This window comes from Gavia stellata, chromosome 17, assembly GCF_030936135.1.
Source record: "Gavia stellata isolate bGavSte3 chromosome 17, bGavSte3.hap2, whole genome shotgun sequence".
Classification (NCBI taxonomy): Eukaryota; Metazoa; Chordata; class Aves; order Gaviiformes; family Gaviidae; genus Gavia; species Gavia stellata.
In genome coordinates this window covers 15,542,099-15,566,052 of record NC_082610.1, presented here as the reverse complement: position 1 = coordinate 15,566,052, position 23,954 = coordinate 15,542,099, and the positions used below count along the sequence as shown (strand labels likewise).

The following is a 23,954-nucleotide window of genomic DNA, read 5'->3' as shown; positions in this document are numbered from 1 at the left end:
AAGCAGCTAGAAGTATTTCTGCGGCGCAGTGTTGACTCTGCGAGCTTGCGAGCGAGTATTTGAGCATGCGAGTCCTTGACCTTCAGATGCGTGCAGCGGGAATTCAGCGCTGAGCTGCTTACGGCACGTGCAGCCTGTTTCTGGGGCGCACAAAGGAGCCTTTGACCACGTGTTTCGCGGTTCAGCGAAGCTGCGTTCTTCCAGAAGCTTTGTTCTGCGGGAGGGAAGAGTTTGTGGCCATAATTGGGTGAGGAGCGCAGCCCACAGGTTCCTCAACTGCGGCAGCCGTGGACGGGTCGGAATTCCGTCTGCTGCCCCAGGGGTGAAGGGGAGGGGGTGCCGGCACTTCTGCTCTGCAGGTTGTGGGAGGTGTTAGTTTTCTTTCCTTTGAGCCCCCACACAAAATCTGCTCATTCAAGCTTGCGTGAAAGAAGGATTTTGCCCTAAATAGTTACACCATTAATGTTTTAAACAAAACTAGGCTTTCTAAAGATTTTGGTCTATGTCCATAGTTAATCCTATATCTGGAAAAAAGTTAGCAAGATAATTTTTCTTCCAAAACTTTTTGTTGAATATGTGAAATGCTGTTCCCCAGTGACCATCGTTTTTGCAGGGATGGCTGTAGTTTTAAATAATTAGGGCTAATTTTCATATGCATATAGTGTTTGTTTGGGGTTGATTTCCTTTTTCAGTTGTTTTCTTTAATCAAAACGCTGTTTTGTAGGTGTTAGACACTGCTCTCTAATATTAAGACTAGAAAAAAAATTAGGTCTACTTACAGATCAATATCATTTTGGTCAGAAAGTGGCTTTTTTTTTCCCTCTGCCTATTAAGCAGCTTAAGTGTTTGGGACTAATTATAATTAAAGCAATAGAAACTCATTAGAAAGCAGTATCAGTTCTTCTTTTGAAGGCGCTCTTTTCTAAGTAGTGTTTTATAATGTTATACCAAGCAAAAATTATGCAGACTGACTTCTGTTGCCTTATACATCTGTATTCAATTTCGTCAGCTAAAGTTATTAAAATTTTATTGCACAGCTGAATTTATAAAACTCCAGCCTGATACTCGTAAGTAGTGCTGCTTTCACCTTTTTGAACTTGCATAACACCCCCCTTTTTTTTCCCCACTGCTGTTATATTGAGTTTGTAGGTATTGCTGGGCTGTTAGGAAATCCTCTTGAGCTGTAGAGCTGTTGCTTGTCTTTGTACATCTATATAAAGCTTTTTATTTTAAAGGACTGGACAGTAGCAGTAGTTAGAGACTGGTTTGGAACAGTTGGATAAAAACCCTTGATAGAAAGGTTTTTCAGGAAGCCACTGTATTAAGAGATTCTATTCTGGAAAGTTATGTGTGGACCTGGAAGCTACTCAAAGATACTCCTAAACTTGTGTGCTGCTGTTTCAAAGAAATTGTTAAAGGTCGAGCGAGGTGGTCTCAGGTACCCCATCGCCTCTGCAGGGAGGGGCTGGGGTTTTGAGAAAGCAGAGCGCTCCCAACATGTTCCAGTATTGTTCACGCCGTTATTTTTCCACCTGCACCATTTACTCATCTGATTTCCAGATCTGCAAATGTATGTGTATGTATTTTATATCAGCCTCTGTTCCCCTCTGTAAACCCACATATTTCCCATGTCTCTTAGCAATTAACTTCTGCATGTTATATGAAGGAAAGACCAGATTTACTTACTGTCAAAACTTAGAAGATACAGAAGGCATGATCTGATGTTACCCCTCTGATTTATGTCTGTCTGCGGGTATTTTGAAGTGTTTGCTTGTGCCGCGCATGCGTGTGTGCGGCTGTCTGTATTGCGTAGCTACAGAAAGAACAAAGCCATGCAGAAGAAAAACATGAAAAATTGCTATATTTTCCACACCTGGTAAACATTCCCATTGGTTATTTGGCTGTATTCAAAAGGCTAAGACTTTTATTGCTCTACTAGCAGAAGCAACCTTTCTTCATAGCGGAGCAGTACAAAGAAAGAGCACAAATAATACACACATCACAGTGCCTGAAATTCTGTTTGAACAACTGTATTGATTGGGTCTGACCCCTTTACATTTTTTTCCATTATTTGAAAAGGTGCATCTAACTGTAGCTGAATTGAACCAACCGAGATGAACTTTCCATGAAAACTTCTTGAGATACTTCTTTAGTTCAAAGCTTTAGAATTTTAAAGAGCATTTTTAATACAAGTCTGTGGAGGTATTCTGTGCAACAGCCATACTTTGAATGTTAAAGTACAGGTAAACCTAAGAGGAAGGTAAAATTATAAAGCCTACCATGAAATTACTGGGAGATGGCAGAATAACTTTGAGCACTAATTATAAAAGTAAATAAAAGCAGAAGGTGTTGCATATGTGCACATTTGTGCACTGCTGACTTGTTATTTACTTGCCAGTGCTCGGGTTGCCTTACAGAGGGTGCAAAACAGCCTCCAAAGAAAGCGCTAACTGAATTAGACAGCGTTTTTTGGAGCGGTTATTGATGAAACAGTGTTAAAAGATGTAAGCTTAAAGGACAATGCTGTTTTCTTGTTGCCCACTAGAGAAGCCTTTTACCAGGAGCTACAGCCTAAGAAAACGCTAAAGAAAGGAAGAGATTAATAAACCAAAGGTGAATAGTGGGTTTGTAGGAAATAATGGCAGAGATGTATCTGCAAACAAGACTAAGAGGCTGAAGGTGAGAGTGGAGAATGGCCTAGTGGTTTGAAGTGAGAGGCAGTAAAAAGATTGAAGCAGCTGGAATATGTGGACTGGGACAGAAGCAAAATGCTTTAACGAAGGGACTCAGCCTAAATTGTAGAGGGGGAGGTAGGAAGAAGGAATAGCTGGCAAGTGAGAATGCAAGTCCAGTGTCCTAGTACAAAAAAACCCCTTGTGAATGGGATAAACAAGAGAGTAGAGTGTTGATGGTGGCAGCGGGTGAAGGAGAGAATCGCTGGTGACTTTAAAATAGTGTTTTGGTAACAGGACAATCGTCTTTTCTGTTGGCAGCTGCTGTGCTCTGTTCTTTTAAGCCTCTTTGCAGTTAAGAATGGCGGGTATGAGTGAAAGTCTCGTTTTCGCTGTAGGAACGGCTTGCCCCAGAGCCGGGGGTGGAAGGGGTTGGTCCTCCCCGGCACAGAGCCTGGCCCGAGGGAGCGCGTCTCTCTCAGCGGCTGCGATGCGCCATGGCGAGGGCGAGCGTTGCGTGGCCTGCTCCAGCCGCTGGCCTCAGTTCGGTGACGTTCGCGGGGGGGTTGGCCTGGCTTGGTTTTGTCTCTAGAGCCAGAATTGAGAAAAGCCGTGAAGTTGTTTTCCGGTTCGTCTCTTGAGACGCGGGAGGTTTTGGGAGGTGTTTTGAAACCCTGGCTGATGGCTTATGCAAGGCCTAGCCCCAGTGAAATGAGGTAGCTGGTGACATTTAGTTCTGGTCAGTTCTACCACTCCGGGGAAAAAGCTGATGTCAGAGAAGTCACTGCTAATTCTGTCTGTCTCTTGTGTTGGCGGTTTTGTTGGCTTTTCGGACTGCTTAGCTCATGCTGAACAGTTCTGTGTCCCTGCTCTGCTTCTTCCATACTGCGCCTTCGAGCATCTTCTCCTCCCAGTATGGAACAGGGTTTTGTCTTCTGCCCAACGCGGTTGTTGTGTGTCTGTGTGTATGTGGGGGGGGGTGTGTGAACGCCTGCACACACACACGTGTTGATCCCATTCTCCTTTCATTTGGTCCTAAGACACAGAATCGGCAAAAGCTGAGGGACCACTGCTGAGATGAGTACCAGAACCGGCTGCTCTGCTCACTTTCCAAGTTGTAACCTGGATGAGAGGCTCAGAGGGAAGAGAGAGCAACACCTTGTGCGTGTAGCTGTGTCCCCTGGCTTGCTCAAAGCCTTCTGTATGCCTGAGAACTCTTCAGTTGTCTTCGCTGAATCCAGTTTAAAAGTGACTTGGCAAATGATTTTACATGCAGATCTTATTCAGGATCTGGGTAGTGGCTCCATCAGTTGACTACTGAGTGAATTTGATCTCTATTATTTTTGTGCCCAGTATCTTACGTTAAGAAGTCTTTTTGACAAAAAAATCATGTTTTGGAATGAGATGTTCTGTTACTGCATCCTTACACACAGATCACAATTACTAGACTTCAGTGGCTGTAACGGGAAGGAGACTTGGCCCCAACCGGTTAAAGATCAAAAGCTTCCCCTGCATTTGTTTTAAAGCTTTTGCAATAAACATGAGAGTGAAAAGGAGCCAGTTCAGATTGTCAAACCTTTCTGCAGTCTTTAATGTAGCTCAATATACTTGTGATGAGAACACTTACGATAACAGTTTGAGAGAATTTCCCTGCACGTCAGGGTGGGCAGTTGTGAAAAAGTTCAAAGCAAGGAAGTTTTTTTTATATGAGCCCGTGTATTGCTTGACTGATGATACAAAAACCCTCTTCTGACGTATGTTACTTTTCATTCTTCTTTTTTTTTTCCTCAACACGATCTGCCTGAGCTCTGGACACCATAAATGGTACTGGATTTGGATAGATCAGAGCACAAACTGCCAGTGTGATCTCGTTCTGCACCTGCACATCAAAACCAAATCAAATGAGATTAAACCACGAAGTATTTTGCTGCTTTAATGCTGTGCAAAAACTAAGGAAACTTTTTAATCCGTCCATCATGATGCTGCACACCTAGGTGTCACTCATATTTTTCTCGGAAAAGTGCAGTTGAGGTGGCAGCCTTAAAAGCAAACAAACCCAACTTCGGCTTTGTCCCTTCAGTGAGGGTGCCTTGACACATGTCCCTTCTCTCAGTCCCCTGACAGCTTCCAAGAGACTGATGCAAATAACTGTGCCAGGCTTTGATTATGGGATATTGCACTGCCACTTATTCTCTTTGTCTCCTGCAGTTTACAGAGGCAGCTTCAGTGCATAATTTAATCCCTGTTCTGGGACTGTAGCAAATCCACAGAGATTTCTACCAACCGTCCTCTCTGGCATCAGAACAACATGTGCACGTCGTCTTTGATGTGAATTCCCCAACCAGAGCCTTAGAAGGACCTATAGCTTTGAAGCTGGCCTATAAATTGTGCTTTCAGGAATCAAGTTGTCAGCCTCCTCTTCAGGAAGAAAGGGAGAGTAAGCTGTGAAGCAGTTGCATAAAGCTACAGGGCAACTTACAGATCTGGCTTTCTTGGCCTCGAAGAATTCCTGTACGATGCTGAGAATCCCTTTTTACCTGCCTTAGGAGCATCCTCTTTTGTGACTGCAGGACCTTGTGGGCAGCGGGGCCGTGACAGTACTGGTCTTGAGGGGTTCCCTGTTGCAGGGCAAATGGAAGGGGAACAGGCACACGGGCGCTTTCGACCTGTTCGGGTGTTTTCAGCCTCCCAAAGCCAAAGGCTGGTAACACACCTGCATTGACCTTTGTGTAGGTAAATTTTCAGTGTGCCTTAGAAACGGATGAAAGCTGTTACCAGATGTGGTGGTGGTTCTGTGACAGATCTAACTTCCATGGAAGTTCAAGGAAACTTTTCCGTTTCCTGAGCCACGGAGGAGTATGGGCAGGCGTCTGCCTTTCTGTTGAGATGGAAATAAGCCGGGCTTTGTGCTGAGGAATTTCAGTGGCCAAATCTTGTTTGAAAAGACAAATGCAGTTGTCTTTATGATTCAGTGTCTGCTGTCATCTCTGGGAGCTCCTTCCATACCAGCCTGAAAAAGCAAAGAACTGCCTAGAACCAGCCAAGACACCAGCCTTTTTTCCTGTGTTCTCTGTCTCCGACAAGTATGAGAGCTGAAACCATTCTGCAACTATCCATGCCACTACTGCTGATGCTATTATACCAAATGTTGCTAAAACTGACTCTGAGTTAAAACATTTACTGCAGAATCTACACTGAACTAAGTCAGCCTTTCTCAGTATATACAAAGAAGCTTCTTAGATGGGCTGCTTCACAGGTGAATCTGCAGGTTCTTAATATGTTTATAAATGTTAGACAGAAACAGATGCGATTGTGTAGAACTCTTCCTATTTTGAGCAATTAGTCTTAGGTCAGCATTATAAAGGAGGTACGCCAAATCTCATCAGATGTTCACAATATTACGTGCCATACTTTTGGGGAATGGAAGTTGTGTTGATTTTTTTTTTTTTTTTTTTTCTCCTGGTCAAAGCTGTTACTAGAATAGTTCAGTTTAATTTTTATCCTTGTGTGGTCTATTTATTTATATTTAGAACTGACAACCAAATGTGTTTTACAAGGCAGGAGGCTGTAATCGAGTCGGGGCAGAGCGGAGTGGCAGAGGGCCCCGATGGCGCTCATTGTGGCAGCCTGTTCTGCGGCAGAGACCCACGCAGGGCCTGCCAGCTGGATCTGCTTTTCCTGGGTCTTTCCAGGTTGGTTGCACTGCGGAGAAAAGCCCTCAGGTGAGGTTTTACCGTGCCCTTTGTGTGAGGCTAGTGGGAAAGCAGCAGTACCCTTTGCCTTGCAGGGCAGGTCTACTGCGATGGACTCTCTCACCTTCCAAAAGTGAGTCTCTGTTTCGAGGCATGCAGGTGGGCACGGCCAGAGATCTGCGTGGATGCTGAGCAGCTGCGGAGGAAAAGGTTGTGAGAGCAGCGCTAGCTTCAGTGCTGGGGCAGGGAAGGCAGAGACATCAGTGCATATGCAGCATTTTGCAGCCTACACCTTAATTTTGTAATTGCACTCAAGGCAATAACAGCCAGCAGCCACATCTAAAAGGATTTAACAGTGAAATGCTGGTTTAAACGTAGCTCGAGTGTCTAAATAAGAAAAAAATGTTACCAGTCTATTAGGAAAGTTAATCAGTTGATCTGTTGGGGAGGGCATCTCTCTCTAGAGCAGCTAAAGCAGCTTTCAGAAGTCGTGGTGAGGTTTTCTTTCTTCACCATGTACAAGCAACTTTAATTTTTGTCAAGGTACTAGAAGCTTGCAGTATTGGGAAAACAAAAAAATCGGCACAAAAGTAGTACAAATCACTGACCATTAGTGGCTGCTGTAACGTTGTTCTTAAAACTGAATGACTTTTTGAAAAATTTTGTATTAAATGCAAGTATGGTAAAACAGATGAATCAAAATCTACACTTAGTTGTTATTTACAATCATAATACTTTTATTTTTTCCATAATGTAACTTATAGCAAGTCCTCCCCTAATAACTGATGCTGCAATGTTTACGTTCAATAAACCTATACAATGATAGTACATACTGCTGCTTTCACGTAAGCCAACTGGCTTGCAAATGTCTGCACGTCATAGATTGCATACAGAAATGGAAGATCCTCCACAAGCATCTGGCGTGTTCCTTGAAACACGGTTGTGGCAGAATGAGGCTGCACTAGAGGTACGGGTCAGATGTTCTGTTCTCCCAGCAAGGAGAAGCAGTTGATCTGTCTGATGTACTAAGAGGAAACGAAGTCTAAAAAGTTCTGATATTTTATTCATTACTAGAATACAATAAACTATAAGTTTGCAGAGGAATGGATGTGCTTAATTCTTGCTGGAAGGAGTTACTGGAACTCCTGACTCTTTAAGCGTATCAACTTTACTTGAGAGGTACAACCTTTTTGTGATAATTGACTTAGACCTCCAAGTGATGCATGTACGGGGAAAAAAGGCTTGAGTACTTAACTCTGTATCTATATTTAAAAAAGCTAAATGATTTGTATATCCTTTTCATTATCAAAGTATATTTTCTCTTTCAAAGTAAACTGGTTTCTTCAGAGTTATTTCTAATTACAGCTCAGTGCTATAACCAGGAGCCAATAATTCAAAAATCACTCTCTTCTCCTGGAAGGTAAAAAGAACTGCAGTTTATCCCCCTCGTTCTAAAGCCAAAGAAAGAATTAGAGCTTTCTGTTGTATTACGTGTTTCTAAAACATCTTCTCCCGTGCAACTGCTGTAGGATGTCAGATGGATACAGTGATTAATACTGTCACAAAAGTGAGTGATTTTCTCCTCTTAGCCCTGTCAACATGGGCATCTCTAGACAAAATCATTGTTTAAAGCTCTAGTACATCACAGAATAGTGCCAATATTGGTATTTTACAACTAATGCAACATCCAGTAATTCACATGTAATCTTAATAGTTAAAAATTCAAGACTGGGGTACTAACAAAAGAAACCACTAACATGAAGTTTCCTTATCTGGCATGGAATAAGGGGAGGGATAGTTTAGATAACATTGTAGAGATTGGGCAGGAACAAAAAGAATTTATTTCTCCATCCAGTATTTTATACACTTTACAAAAAACAGTAATATCACTGTGCCCATAAAAATGTTATCCACGGCAACAGAAAGCAAACACTATTTTTTTGTCATCTAACGGGGTCTTTTAAAATCATAATACAAAGATTTGTGCTGTAGCAGTCCTCCACTTTGCACTGTAACAATAAGGCTTACTGTACTTTAAATACAAAGCTGTTACATCTGCAGTTATGAACCACTGGCTTTAACAAACATCATTTTATAGTTGCTTTTTGCTTCTTTTTTGTTCTCTGGAACCTCAGCTTCGTCATGTTTTTCAGCAGCTTGTAGCTCCTCTGCAGACTCGTCTTGCTCTGACTCAGAGCCACTTTCGGAGTCCTCTGAACTCTCTTCAGAGGAGTGTCCAACTGCTTCTTCTTGTTCTTCACTTTCCTGAAACTAGAAGTTCAGATTATGAGGCAGATAAACCATTATGTCCTGGCAACTCCATTGCAGCTTTTAAAATTTCCCAGTGAGAGTGTTTCTCTTAATGGCTCCTTTCATTTTAGTACTAAAATGGGCTACGTTGTTAAACACAGCTCTTTAATATACAAATTATCAGACAGAAAGCGACTCTGCTGAAGTGGTTAACCCTACCAACCGTGACATCCATGGTTTCATCAGCCACAGTCTTATTTAGTTACAGCAAAAATCCTAAAGACACCATTAAATGAGTTTGAAAAGTTTCAGATTACATCAGTTTAGTAATTCCTTACTTTGGTGTACACAGTACATAATGACACTGGAGTATTTGTCATGGAGTGAAACATACCAAAACTGACAGCTAGACCATCGAGAATTAAGATTCGTGACTAATCTTTGGAAATAAGTTTAGCACACCGCAGCGTGAGGAATGCTAAAGTAATCCAGTGATACTGCTAACAAGAACAATCCCAAAGTAGACTTTTGTTCATGCTCCTAAAGAGCAAAGCCTCATTGGCTGTAATATTAAGAATTCCCAGCGCTGCACAGGTGGTTTTACTCCCTCTAGAAACATCAGCTATGTTTTTATGCAGAAATTGATGCTAACAGTTAGCAAAAAATTAATTATTGCACCTTTCAATGGGCAGATAAAGACATGTTTCTAAACCTAATTCTGTTGGGTTCTGTCACGCTTCTCTTCCTGCTCATGCCTATGGAATTCCTTGCAAGCACAAAACCAGTCAGGTGTCAGCTCACTTGAGGATTCTGTACAGGAGACTCCCCTTGTCTGGCCCCTCCACAGCCACTTACTTTTCAGGACCATAGAGAGGTATGTCCCTCACTGCAACAAGAAGCTAAGATTAACTAGCTCTCACCAACAATGCAGATGGTTATCCTGCCGCCTTACGTATTCCTTGGCAACACCCGGATTTAATATATTTGTCAGCTTCTGTCCTAATCAGTCGTGACTGCTATGGAGCATTAAGTGTGTCATATCACTTTTCAGAACAATGAGAAGCATCAATCATTTCCAGGCATCTAAATGGCCCACCACAGTGTACATAAATAGGGGTCAAGTGCCTGCAGCAAGTTTCTCCTTTAACCCAAACTGCGGAAGTTTGCCACTAGTTGTGCTGATTGGCTTTTTAAACCATGTATCATCTTGTCTTAGTGAAGTGACAGCCAAATCATTATGGAAATAAAAAACTTACTACCTCACTGAAACCAAGTCCACAATGGCGCCGGTTTCGTCCAGACATTGTGCTGTCCATGCTCTGCTGGTACTGAGACTCCAGTTCTTCATTCATTTTCTTGTCTTCTTCCCCTGCATTGTCCAGTGTACTTTGGTTATGGTTCATTCAAATTAACAAAGACATCAAATTACACGAAGTCACATTTTCAAAGTTTATCACTATATATGTGAAAAAAGTTTAAATTTAGCCATCTTAAACCACTAGATTGAGTATTACTGCATACAAACCATCAGATTTATAAGCAATCAAGTGTGCAAGCAAAATTGCTTTGATACAAAGATGGACTGGTAAGTTCCTAAGACCTGCTGCATTCAGACAGTTGTACTATGCACGATGTATGTTCTACTGAACAAGGTAAATGTAACCAGAATGACTTCTCTGTGCTTCCTGCCAATACTGCAACATGCCACGGCAAGGAGAAAGTTTCTGATCTTCACTACATAACGTGATTACTATGATTAAACCATGATTAATATATAGCAGCAGAAGTTGGGACAATACTACCACTCTTGTTTATAGAGCTGTATCTGAAACTATTATTTCATGCATCCTGAATTATCAGGAGCAGTTACTACAGCTCTACATTTTTTCGTCTTTAGGAACTAGCAGAAAAACTAAATTTTCATGAGCTACTTCTACATGCCCTTTACTTACTTGTTTGAATAAGTAAATAAAGAATCATTTTTACTAGGGGAAAATATGGCCTAAAATAGTTAAGAATCCTCTATTCTTGTGAAAGGTAGGCATCTCTAATTCTCCCCCAACAGGCCTACAACACTGTAGTTTTTAAATTGTACCTCTGTAAAATTAAAAGCTTGTATTGCAAATTAATGTTTCCTCATTTGGAAGTTAGAGCTGTATGTTATTATAAGAGGACAATAACTGTGTGTTGGACAAGGAAGTAAAGTGTTATGAAAATAGCTGTTCTGATTTTTTGTGAAAAAACAGCATCTTAACTTTTTGCTAATAACAAAGCAGTACTGATTCTTTATGACTCCTTAGGGGAAGCATCATCACCTTTCTAGGAAATGCAGGTATAAGGAAGTGACTCTCAGTCACTCTGCAAGCCAACAGCAGAACCTGGAAACAATCCTCAGGCTTCTTTTGGTGTTTTGGTCCATAGATCATTTTTCATCAACTGAAAAATTACTAGTGGAGCGTATCAGGGAAAGTAGTTTTCTGGAAGTCTGACAGTTGCAATTCTACAGAGTTTTATCAAAGCTTCTCTCAGACAGTCAAGCCCGCTTGGTTTCGATGTACTTTGACTTACTACCTGAGCAAGCCTGATAAGAAGTTACCATGGTCATACATTACATGACATCAAATTATTTTTGATTGCCAAGATGACCTTGCAGTTCTTTTCAGCTTCTACCTCATTACTTTAAGGCAGAGATCTTTCTATTCAATAGGTAAGCCGGAGGGGGGAAGAAATCAACCCCATTCTTTTCCATGCAGAATGATTTAGAGATTTGGATATCCATACCTGACAGCAAGCAAGAAGTATAATACTGCTAGGTACCAACAGCAGTAAAACTTTACTTTCTTATTTTGATAGCAAAATAAGACTGAGGATCTATACGCCCTGATTTCCAGGGCATTTGTACACAAGTTTAACTGACCATCAAGTACTTTGCTGAACCTGTACTTTAGAAAGCAAGTAAGTGCAGGCAGAGAAACTGTTTGTCAGTAATCTAACAAGCGACATTAGTAACTTCTGCAACACCACAGCCTGACCTATCTTCAACTTCAGCCACGAAACCTGAAATCCCTCCCTGCAACATCCACAAAGCTCAAAGTACTGGGATGTTCCTAAATAAGTGTTCGATTTCCAACTTTGTATCAGCTGTTGGATAAACTGACCTGTCCTGAAGTGAGAGGTGGATCTGTGGTCTCCGATAACAAGGCGGCCAGTATGTTCTTTCTAAAAGAAAAGGCAGTTTGTTTTGGAGCTTTAAGGTGCACTGACAGCTCTGCCAACATCCTGGAAATCTCAAATGGAAAAGGTTTACTGTCAAACCTTGACAACCAACTGTAAGTTTTACTAGCTAACAACTGCTGCCTCTTGATGAACTTGTTTCATCTTTGTTTCATTTAATTTTCTGGAAAAGAAAGCCCAACAACTAGATACTCCTTACTCTTCCCACACCCCAGAGCGGGTTCTATTTCATTCCATTTCTTGCCACTCCAAAGATGAAGACAAGCCATGCTAGTATGTCAGCTGAATGAGGAAAAATGGTGATCTCCTGGTATGAAAACTACACTACACAATGCTGGACAAGCGTGAATTTAGGTTCTGACAATTTAGCCTTTGGGTCTCTTTCTCTGGCACGATGAAATAGTTCAGTCTGTCCGTCTTACGATGATCCCACTTTTAGACTGGTCACAGTATCAGGTAAGACCTTCACAGTGCTCGTTAATATATTGCCTCAGTAGTTGTTCATTAGCAAATGTATCCCTATAGGCAAGAGCTAGCATTACATAGCAAGCAGCATTAAGTATCCAAGCAGACATTAAGATTAGTGGTAGTGAGGTGTTTTAATAGGGTATTGTATTCTTATCTGCTAGGAAGTATTAATCTTCACCTCTTTAATACAGTAAAATATTTTAGCTTACAAGAATACTGTATTCAAGCAAAATAAGCTAGTACAAGTGAAATTCTTTTTCTGGAAGGTAAGTAGAGTTGCAATACTAAAACAACATTTTGTATATGGAAAAAGCATGATTATATTTTACCATTTTTGCAGCATTTTTTGCAAAAAGCATAGTAGAAATATTGTTTCAGAGCATTTTTGCTTTAAAAATATTTCCTGGATTATTTAATTAGATTTACTATTTTGCTGTTTCAGTCTATCAGCTATCATATTTTTGAATCTTTCTTTTTTTTTTTTTCCCAATGAGAGAGAATTGTACAGACCTAGTGCACAGGTTTGTTAGTTTGTAACAAGGACTCTCTCTGAAGTGTGCATTAATAATTTTATTAGCCGGTCTGAAAGTATAAAGGTGCGGGGTGGGGAGGAAGCTGCAGAGCAGAGACTTGACAATTTCAGACCGATGTTTTGCCTTACACCGCTGCTGCCATAACAGCTGCGAACCCCCAATCCTCCCTGAAGGAGAGTCCCAAAGCGAAATTGCCTTTGAGCGTTGTCCTTCTCCTCGGAGAGCGCTGCGGCCTGCAGCAAGCCTCCTCCCGGGGAGCTTTCGTTGCACCGCAAATAGAAAACCCCGCGTAGCCGCTGTGGGGGGGGTTCCTCCCGCTCGGGTCCCCGTGTGCCCGCGGAGGGGGGGAGCGGGGCGGCCTCACCTTCCCAGCGCCCATCAGCCGCAGGAACTTCTGCTTCCGCTCCTCGTTGCCGAGGTCCGCCGCCTCCCAGCTGCTGGAGCCCTGCGGGAGCACACGCTGACTGCGCCCGCCCGCCCCCTCCGCCGAGGCGGGCCCGGCGGCCCGCGAGCGGCCCCGCGCCCGCCGCCGCAGCCTCCCCCGTGACGCCTCCGCCGGCCGCTGCCCCCCGGACGGCCGTTAGCGCGAGGAAGGGGGCGGCCGGGAAGGCCGCGGCCTCCCCTGCGTCCCGCCGCGGGGCTCGGGCGCCGTACCGGGGCGCCGCCGCGGCCTCCCTCCCGGCCCCCCCCTTCCCCTCCTCCCGCCGCGCCGCTGCCCCGGGCCCCGCGCCCATTTACATCGGGGGAGGCCGCTCGCTTCAGGCCGTGGTGGCCCTGGGACTCCCTGGCCGAGCTCATCACTGCGGCTGGCTGACCGGGCCCCTCCGCCGCCTTCCTGCCGGAGCCGCTCCCTCGGCCAGCGGCGGGTCACAGCCCGGGGACGGCCGCGGGGCGCGCCGGGACCGGTAGTTCTCGCCCGGCGCTCGGCGGCGCGGCGCGGGCAGACACGGACTACCCGTCCCACAGGTCTCCGCGGCAGCGGGGGCCGTCTCTGCCCGCTGATTGGCAGGGGCGGGGCCGGCCCCAGCTCCGCCTCCGGAGGGCGGTGGGGGCGGGGCGGCGGCGCGCGGGCGCGGCGGGCGCTTGGGCGTCCTCGGTCGCGCGCAGCGGCGGGGAGGCTGCGGGGGGCGGGGAGGGGCGCGTTGCCGTGGCGAGGGCTGAGTCGGTGTCGCCGCCGGACACCGAGACTTCGCCTCGGTGTGGCGTCAGGCGCGGCGCAGCTGTGGGTTAGGCGTGAAGTGCCTCTGGGGGAGGGAGGGGGGTAAGGGGCTCGCGGCGGCGGGGCTGCGCTTCTGCCGTCGTGTGAGCGCGGCCGGGCGGCGGCTGGCTCGGAGCCTGAGGTAATTCCTGCTGAGGGAAGGCGAGCTCTGGCCGCAGTCGAGCGTAGGAGCCGCCGGCGTGGAGGCGGCGACGGTCCCCGCCTGGGCGTGCCGCTGCCGGTGCCTCAGGTTGGGGAACGGTCGCCTGAAGGCGGCGGCAGCGCCCCCCGCCCCCTCGCGCCTCAGGTAGCGGCCGCAGTCGCGAGGGCAGCGCGCGGTTCCCGCCGCTTTCCTCCTCTCCCGGCGCTGGAGGGTCTTTTGGAACAGCCCCTCCCGCTGTTCTTGGGGCGCCTCGGTGAGCGCCTGTGTCCCGTCAGCTCGCGCCTGGCCCGAAATCCCTCTCACCGCCGCACCTGAGTAAGGCGGGCGCTCCCTTCCCGCCGCCGGTACCGCCACCCCGTGTGGAGAACGGCAGTTTGTTACCTGTGTGGAGTCCTCTTTGGAGCTCCAAATGTTTCCACGTAACCCTCCAGTTGCTCTGGCCTTCTGTCATCGCTGTCGTTCCTGCGGTCCCAGCTCCTCCACATACATGCCGTGTACAAAGCAAAAATGTACTTACTACCCCCAAGTTAGTGTTTTCTCACGTATGTCTGGTTCAGAGTTAGCTTAATTTGAATGGGTTTGCATGAGTTGCCATTGAATGTTAACATTCTGGAGTTTTTCCTTAGATTTACAGGGTGGGGAGGTGCACAGTCACATCTTTAGGTCTACTCACCTTAATGTTAAGAAAATCCCTTCTGTTTATTTTCTCCATTACATAGTGACTTTGTCCCCATGATAAAGTTGTAGCAGTCCAACTAATGGCAGGAGGTTAAGGTGGGCGGGCTGAAATGTGCAAATTGTGTGTGCCAATTCATATTGCAGCTTAAACCTGGAGAGCTTAAGGTTAAAGTTTGGTTGTTTAAGGATTTTTGAAATCAAAATGAGGTAAACTACTCGAGATGAAAACAGGTATGAGCACACTTAAGTGTATGTAGTCTTACTGAAACCGCCTTAACAATTTAAGTTTAAACAATTTAAATTTAAAACAAATGATCACAATTTTCTTGTTTAGTCAAAGAGCTAAAGTTAGTGTCTTAATTAGATTTTTTCTGAGTGGTTGTCAAGTCTGTACATTCACGTTGTCTGTGTGCATAAAGGCAATCACTTCAGCCATGGACTTTTCATCTCCAGCAGTACCTGTAAATTATGTGTGCTTGTTCCCTCAGTCTTCTTGCATGCTTTGCACATACAGTATAGGTGGTCAGAGTATGTCACAAGTCTTCAGTTCTTCTCAGTAGCTGGCTTGAATCTGAATAGAATAGACTAGACTATTTCATTTGGAAGGGACCTACAACGATCACCTAGTCCAACTGCCTGACCACTCCAGGGCTGGCCAAAAAGTAAAGCATGTTGTTAAGGGCATTGTCCAAATGCCTCTTAAACACTGACAGGCTTGGGGCATCCACCACCTCTCTAGGAAGCCTGTTCCAGTGCTTGACCTCCCTCATGGTGAAGAAATGCTTCCTAATGTCCAGTCTAAACCTCCCCTGGCACAGCTTTGAACCATTCCCACGCATCCTGGCACTGGATACCAGGGAGAGGAGCTCAGCACCTCCCTCTCCACATCCCCTCCTCTCCCCTCCAGAGAGTGATGAGGTTGCCCCTCAGCCTCCTTTTCTCCAAACTAGACAAGCCCAGCGTCCTTAGCCCCGCCTCACAGGACATGCCTTCCAGCCCTTTCACCAGCTTTGTTGTCCTCCTCTGGACGCATTCAAGGACCTTCACATCCTTCTTAAATTGTGGGGCCCAGAACTGCACACAGCACTCAAGGTGAGGCCGCACCAACGCTGAATACAGCGGGATCATCACCCCTTTTGACCAGCTGGTCATGCTGTGTTTGATGCACCCGGGATGGGGTTTGCCCCCTTGGCTGCCGGGGCACACTGCTGGCTCCTATTGAGCCTGCTGCCGACCAGCGCTCCCAGGTCCCTTTCTGCAGGGCTGCTCTCCAGCCACTCCTCTCCCAGTTTATACTTGTGCCCCGCATTACTCTGTCCTAGGTACAGAATCTGGCATTTTGACTTGTTAACTTTCATCCCATTAATCATAGCCCAGTGCTCCAATCAATCTAGATCCTTCTGCAAGGCCTCTTGTCCCTTGATAGAGTCAACAGCACCTCCCAGTTTGGTATCATCAGCAAACTTGTTAATGGTGCATTCAACTCCTGCACCCAGATCCTTGATAAATACACTGAACAGAAATGGCCCTAGGATTGAGCCCTGAGGAACACCACTGGGGACCGGTCACCAGTCAGATGTAGTCCCGTTCACTACAACCCTCTGAGGTCTGCCCTTCAGCCAGCTCTTCACCCAGCGCACCGTGAACTCACTCATCCCACAGTTGGACAACTTGTCCGGAAGGATGCTGTGAGGGACAGTATCAAAAGCCTTACTAAAATCCAGAAAAACTACATCCACCGCCTTTCCTTCACTCACTGGGCAGGTGACCTTATCATAGAAGGGGATCAAATTAGTCAAACAGGATTTTCCCTTTGTGAACCTGTGTTGACTGTGCCTGAACTTTCTTTTAATTTGCAGTGATCTAAGCTGCATTTGTTTGCATCTACTTAAGTGGTTTGTTTGGCTTAGTTTCTTCTATTCACAAGTTTTTATTCTCATTTTTATTGCTTTTGTGGCTACAACTGTTAAACATTTTGGATTTGAGCCAGTAAGTCTATCCACCCACCTGTGGATTTTTGGATTTGGAAGGTTAGAAGGCTATGCCTACTAACGCCAGGCAGAAGACCACACTCTGCAAAGAGTGATTAGGAGCAAACATAACATTGAACAAGTAGCACATAGGCCCCATGACACGTAGGTCTACACACAGTTGTTCACGCTGATGAACAACACATCTCATAAAGGAAGCGTGTTCAGTTCCTTGCAAGTAACTTCTCTTTATGCTGAAGCAGCTTGGGGGGGTGGTGGGGGTGGTGGGTCTGGTTCCATTAATTCACTTTTAGCTGAGGTGATCTGACTGCTGGTCAGAGCTGAGTCCAGCTTTTAAACAGTTTGGGGAAGATCCTGCAGTGGCTACCTTCAGTTTTCTGAATGTAGTTTTCCTATGCTCTCCCTGTAGCTAATGAAGAATTCCTATAGGGCTTCTAAAGTTAGGCTTCTGCTCTGAACTGCCTTTGAGAGGAAGCTTTGTGCTTGGGGGATGAACTGCTCCTAGCTAAGTTTGTCTTTATGAATTTCTTCCTTACAGAGCTAAAAATGTGTCATTACAATGTTTTTTGTGAGTATGGCAATTAAGCTCTTCAGTCACTTTGATACTTTTTAACATTTTCCCTGAGCCTTGTTACCCAGATGTCACCCATCATTCTTTTGTAGGACCGAAATACAATGAAAGAAGAGTTGATAAGAAAATATTCTGGAAGATGGAGTGCAAAAGTTCAGATCTAATAATGTAGAGATGTGCTGGTATAGCCCTTCTACTCCTGGGTAGGTAGATTCAGAGTTAAAGATATATGTAGAATGTAATTATTTTCAATTATTATTTATACAAAACAGCACTAGGATAGTGATGTTTAAATTCATGTTCACATATATTGCACTGCTTGAGTATGCAAAATCAAATTGAAAAGCACAGCTGTTACACCTGCTTTCTAAAACTTCTGTAGTTACTGTTTGACAATGATAAAAAGCAGAAGGGAGCATTAATATGAGAGAATGTTATATTTATAACTTTAACCTCGTTTTAATGTATTTAAACGTATAGAATATTATATAATGACTGTAATAGTGGATTAATTTAATTTTCAGTATTTAAAAAATTATTTCTCACAGAAGGGGTATAAAAATGCAAAAAATGTAAAAATAACATCACTTTATGAATTAAAAAACTCAATTTTTTGTAGCAACATTTTTAGTCTGTTAATAGGAATAGTGGTAATCTAATATTAGTGAAATTGTATCTTTTCCATTTTTTTAAGTTAAGCTTTTATTACAGTTTCCGTACTATTATGCCTGAAAACCTGTTCTTTAATAAAAACAAGTGTGAAATTTTAGCTTCATGGCTATGGTTCCCTTATGGGACAAACTGAGAAAGTTTGCCTTTGGAAAAAAAACTGCAAGAAAATGGGACTGTTAAACTCTAAATCAGCTACTATAATTGGGTCTTAGTTGTGGCCTACTGTTAAATTCAGGTCTTTTTCAGGACAACTGAAATGTATTAATGTTTATATGGCTGACTAATGGTTTGGTAATTTTGGTTTTGTTTACATTTTGAATAATGATGTGCTGATGATCTTTTAGTGAGGCACTTTTACGATTTTTTTTTCCTTAGTTTATTGCTCACTTGCGATAAAAATGCTCTGTTTTTGCAGAAAAGAGGTACCTTAATAAACAAATACATCCCTAGCATTAAATGGCATCCATCTACCTATGGGGTAACTTGAAAATGGAGTGCAGTAGCAGACTGGTTCTGTAGAGGTTTCACTTGTCTTTACAGAGATATTACAAATAATTCTGAGGATGTGCGACTCATGAGCTTTCTATAATTCCAGTAACACTAGTAAGTGATAAGAAAGGAGTTCTGAAAATCCTGTCATGCTAGGATTCAATGTTATATTTGCTGTATTCTTTTGAACAACTGAGAAGTATAATGATTCGCAGGAGAACAAGCCAGATTGGGTTTTTAAGAAGAAACCTGTCTTCTCCAATCTGCAAGACTGTTTTAGAATATAAGCAAGACAGTAGGTAAGGATCCTGGGCAATATTTGTGTGAGTTTTCTACATTTCTTTGACATAGTCCCTCTGAAGAGACTATCGTGAAACTAACATTCAATTCACAGGAGGTGAGATTTTTTTCATGAAGCAGAAACTGGCTGCAATGCAGAAATCAGACCTCAGCTAAATGTCTCTCTATCCGTGTAACTAAAGCACCATAGGGAGGAATATCGAGGTTTGTTATTGGAAATTAACAGAGATAGACATAAGGCGAGAGTGAGATGAGGTCAAATAACAAATAAGGTAACAGAATTATTCACTGTCATGTACAATTATACTCTGTCTTAGACTTTTCTATGTATTTTTACTTCTGTAGTGAGCTCTAGTCTCTGGAGGGGAACTGTCTTTGGGGGTGGAGGGTAGGTGAACACCAGCTCTATTACAGGAAATATGAGAAAAACTACCTTAATCAAGATTTTCCACCCCAGTCCAATTCCAAGTTTTGAACCTCAGCAAGCTGTATTATAAAAATTTTCAGGCAGGCAACAGCTTAGGAAAGCTAGGTATGGGGAAGCTGAGGCTTAACTAGATCTTATGGAAGCAGTTTCATCTTTGAAGAACCCGATGTAGAATCTTGGAATTTATTTTATTTTTACTTCTTTTTGAGCTCTCTGTGTAGAGGTAGAATCATAAAATCATAGAATCGCTTAGGTTGGAAAACACCTTAAGGATCATCAAGTCCAACCGTAAACCTCACCCTGCTAAGTCCACCACTGAATCATGTCCCTCATAGTAGGGTGGATTAAAGTAGAACTAGGTCTGACAGCCAAAAGAATTTTTTCATTGTGTAATGTGGTAAGGATGTCTTTGCTGTGTGTTGACTAAGCTGCAGTAATAAAACTATCACACGGTGACCAAGACATTGGACAGCCGTGGCTTGGAAGTCATGGATTTGGAGTTGAATCTCTCCCTGTTGTAGTCCTGGCTCCACCTAAAACTAAGTGGCCTTTGGCAAATTATCTCACCTTTCTGCTTTATCTGTGAAATTAGGATAATATATCTACTTGCCAGCATTAAGAATTAATTAAGAGTTGCACAGTGTGTGTTCAAAGCAATGTATAAGTGCTAAATATTAGCTATAGTTTAATTGGACTACTGTAATTTATAATACGCTAACTGACATTGGCATATAAAATAGGATCAACCTCTTCTCAAGTGCTGTAGAATTTTTAATTGTTACTAATGAACTTCTGATATCAAAGTAGCTATCACTGTGAGACAGGGAATGCTGCCAGTATCTGTCTGTAGGAAAGCTTAACAAGTCAACTGCTGATTTGTTTTAGCTTGAAAAAAAAAAAGTATGTACACATACACCTACTTTAAGGGCACAGTTTAAATTAAATTTGTTTTAGGCAGAAAGCTTTATTTCTTTGTAAATGGAAACTTAGCATTTCAAAACTGTTTCATCTCTTTTAGCATACTTTAAGCTGAAAATGCTTCCTGTTTTCTGACCAGCTTTGCTTAGTAGTTGTCACTGCAATATATAGAGGTTGCCACAAAGAAGAGTGGAAAATATTCTGTATATCACTGGAGGTGGGGAAAGAAATTTTTTTTCTTGAAAACTGACTTACGCAACATGCTTATTCAATGTGTTTTAGTGGCCCGATGTCTGCCAAAAGTTCAGTCTGTTTTAGTGGCCCGATGTCTGCCAAAAGTTCAATTCCAAGCTCTTGCTAAGTTTTGTTTTAAGGGGTTGGGAAGAAGGAAAGACAAGCTAAGAGCAAACAAAGAGATGTCAACAGAAGGATTGCTGAGAAGGGAGCATCAGTTGAGGGAAGGCAGTCATAGCTGTTAACATTTAAAAAGCCCTTTCAAGGACTAACAAAATAAAGGATAGAGATGTCCTCATCCTGAAATGGCTTTTATATTTCTGAACCTGTTATAAAAGCTTTTCTTAGAACACTTCCCTTCTACAAACAAAATAGTTTCTATCGTAAACAAGACAGGCAGCACATCAATACAAAGACTATCTTCACTTACTTTTATTTCTGGGCTAGCAGAACAGGCCATTATTCAATACCACAGAAAAAAAAAATTGTTGCCCCAGTTTAACGAATGAAGAAAACAAAGAATGGAGAAATGATGTCCTTGAACCTAGCACTGTGCAGGCTTCCAGTACTGTTGCATGTATTAGGCTTTGTCCTCAATACAAAGATTTAAAAAATCCCCATTTTTTAACATCATAAAAGGTATGTTAGGACACCTTTCTCTAGGCACAGTCCTAGTGGAGGCAGGACCCAGGCAGTTTTTATATCAGTGTAGCCAGTCAAGGCCAACCATATATCTCTTACTTGGAGTTGATGTGAACCAGCTACATCAAAATCAGAAAATACAGCGCTTTGCTTCCTCTAAGATTTTACATCATATTAGACTGACTAGGCCTCTTCATTTACCACTGTACATGGTACAGTGCTAGAATATTGTACCTGAGTAAAAATCATTTTTATTGCAATGAAGATATAGCTTTATGTATCTCACTTCTTTTCCTTCTTTTTCTTTTGTGCTTGCTAACACATAAAAGCACCAATAAAGAGAAGACATTTCACAGAAAGTATCTGTCAAATTCAATTATTCCACTGTAAGTCTGAATGATGAAACAAAATCTTCACTATTATCAAAATGAATTGTGTTTGTTTAGAGTGAAAACTCAGTAGTTCCTCCTTTAGTATATCTTCTGTGTCATCCATCTGTAGTAAAGCAGAATACTTCAAGGAAAAGGGAATCTAACATTTCCATCTGTTTCTCTTGGGGAATTTAAGTTATTGGGTAATTTGAAAATGGCGTGGACAAGCCACTCCTTAGCATACTTCCATGACTAACACTGCTGAAAAAGGTTGAGCAAAATTAACATTGTCCTTTCTTGAGTCCTGTGGTGCTTTGGTGAAAGCCAAAGTCTCTGAAATCAGTTGAAAGTTGTCTGTATACAGAATTTGTCTCTTCATATAATTATTCCTGTTCCTAACACCTTTGAATCTTTTACTGTATGGGCAAAGAGAAATTAGAAGGGAATGCAACTGGTATGGGAAAACCAGTGGCTCTGTGTGTTCTCCTTCCTAACCCTGTACGATTGTAGTAGTTGCTCCTCCCTAGGGACTTCAGTAACATTTATGGAAGTGGTCAGTGGAAAGGAATAAGAAATAACACCAAGTATCTTTATACTGCTTATTTTCACTTGATCCAAAATGCTTTGAGAAAGATTTTAAAGGTGTGAAAAAAATGGGCCTGTTAAAACTCAGAGTCCTTTCTGAAAAGAAATGTTTCTGCTTAATTTTCATTGTCAGTGGAGCACATAGACTTTTCATACGCACCCAATGTCCAAATAAACTTTGAAGACTGCTGAAGATTTTTCTTTTCTGACAATATGTGCATCTCCATGATAGAGCTATATCACAATACTGTCTCCTGCCACCGCAGCAGAAAGATTTTTCCTCCATTTTCATTAATTTGTGTCCTGACAGTATGTGTTCCAAATATGTGATCATTCATTACCCCTCTTGTTTACAGGAGCCTATAGGAAGACGAATCAGGTCCATTGCAGCCAGTTTGCATGTGTTCCGGTGACTTGTATTACTTAAAACATAGGCAGCATGTTGCCTTGGCAGTGCTGATTTTTGCTCATTTTAGCTACTGTAAGATCTTTACTGTACAAAAGGACATGCAAATACATATTTGCTTTGTCCATGTACTGGACTCATGGATTATTAATTGGGTATCAGTCACAGCCTATGGGTTTTGGGTGATTGCAATAAACGCAAAAATAAAAGGGAAATTCATTACCCTCTTTTACCTGTTTAACACCAATATCTTATTTCTTACATCAGCTCTTTAGAATTAATATAGTGATCTTTTCAAGCTGTACACTGTATTAATAAACTATAAACTATCTGGCAACTTCGCCAAGAACCTACTGTGCACTCTGCCTGTACTGAAGTTGACTTTACTGTTTTGGTATTATTTCTCTTACAATAAATGACATTAAGTTGCAGGTGTAGTACTGCAGCAATTTATGGACATTTTAACTTTGAGTATAGAAATTTGTAGCCCAAGCATCAGAATATTTTTAATAGTCTGAAATAATAAATTTTAAACAAATTAATGTAGGCATGAAAGATCATGTCCTCTTAATTTCGTGTTATTTATGATAGGTCTGAGACTGTCATGGAATTGTGTTATCCTGCCTAGAGGCAGGACAGTGTGCTTTACATTAGGACAGTGATTGTGACATACAGGCACAGTGTGCCAGAAAGAGAAATATGCTGTTCTACTGACTTTATGCCACCTTTCTTGTTTTTCTGGGGGCATAGCAGGTGCCTTTTTCTATTTTAAGGAATGCATTATTTCTAAAGCATTTGGGATCCAAAGTGGGAAGTCGTAGTATAAATGCCATGTATAATGCTATTAATTTACTAGAAGCAAGTTCTGTACAAAAAACTGAAGCCTTTGTTTGAATGAAAAACTGAGAAAAGCAAATATAAGCCTATATGCTGTCCCTAAATAGTTTAGCGAGTGCCTAGAGTGCGATACTCATAACTGTTCTTGTATATGACATTGTTAAAACTGATATGTGTATCATACAAAACCATATCATGTATATTGTAGAAACATAGAATTATGTAGATTGGAAAGGACTGCCAGGGGTCATCTAGTCCTACCTCTTTCTCGATGCGGGTCCAATTAGAGCAGGTTGCACAGGGCCATCTCCAGTCAAGTTGGAATATCTCCAAGGATGGTGTGTGTTGGCAACCTGGCCTAGTGTTTGAGCACCCTCAAGGTAATTTTTTTTCCTTTATATTGAATTGGAATTTCCCATATTTCAGCTTGTGTCCATCGCCTCATGTCATGTCACTGCGCAGCTCTGCAAGGAGGCTTGTTCCATCTTCCCTACACCCTCTTTTTAGGCAGTTGCAAGCAGTAGTAAGCTCTAACCTTCACCAGCAGGTGAAAGGCTGTGCAAACCCAGGTCTCTCAATTTCTCCTTGTATATCGTGCTGCAGCCTCCTTGTTGTCCTGGTGT

General features: G+C 42.8%; 1 protein-coding gene across 2 annotated transcripts; it reads right to left on the bottom strand.

The window, feature by feature from the left end:
- Window positions 1-7,405: 7,405 nt before the first annotated feature.
- Window positions 7,406-13,660, bottom strand: C17H11orf58 (chromosome 17 C11orf58 homolog). Of its 2 annotated transcripts, none has more exons than XM_059825928.1 (5): window positions 13,588-13,660; window positions 13,214-13,309; window positions 11,773-11,833; window positions 9,871-9,983; window positions 7,406-8,629 (listed from the first exon to the last, which is right to left on the bottom strand). In XM_059825928.1, the coding sequence occupies exons 1-5, from the start codon at window positions 13,645-13,647 to the stop codon at window positions 8,426-8,428; spliced, it is 534 nt and encodes a 177-aa protein (XP_059681911.1). In that variant the 5' UTR covers window positions 13,648-13,660; the 3' UTR covers window positions 7,406-8,425. The 2 variants fall into 2 exon arrangements, with proteins under 2 accessions (XP_059681911.1, XP_059681910.1); XM_059825927.1 differs by having other exon boundaries at window positions 7,406-8,635; window positions 9,874-9,983; window positions 13,214-13,294.
- Window positions 13,661-23,954: the final 10,294 nt, after the last annotated feature.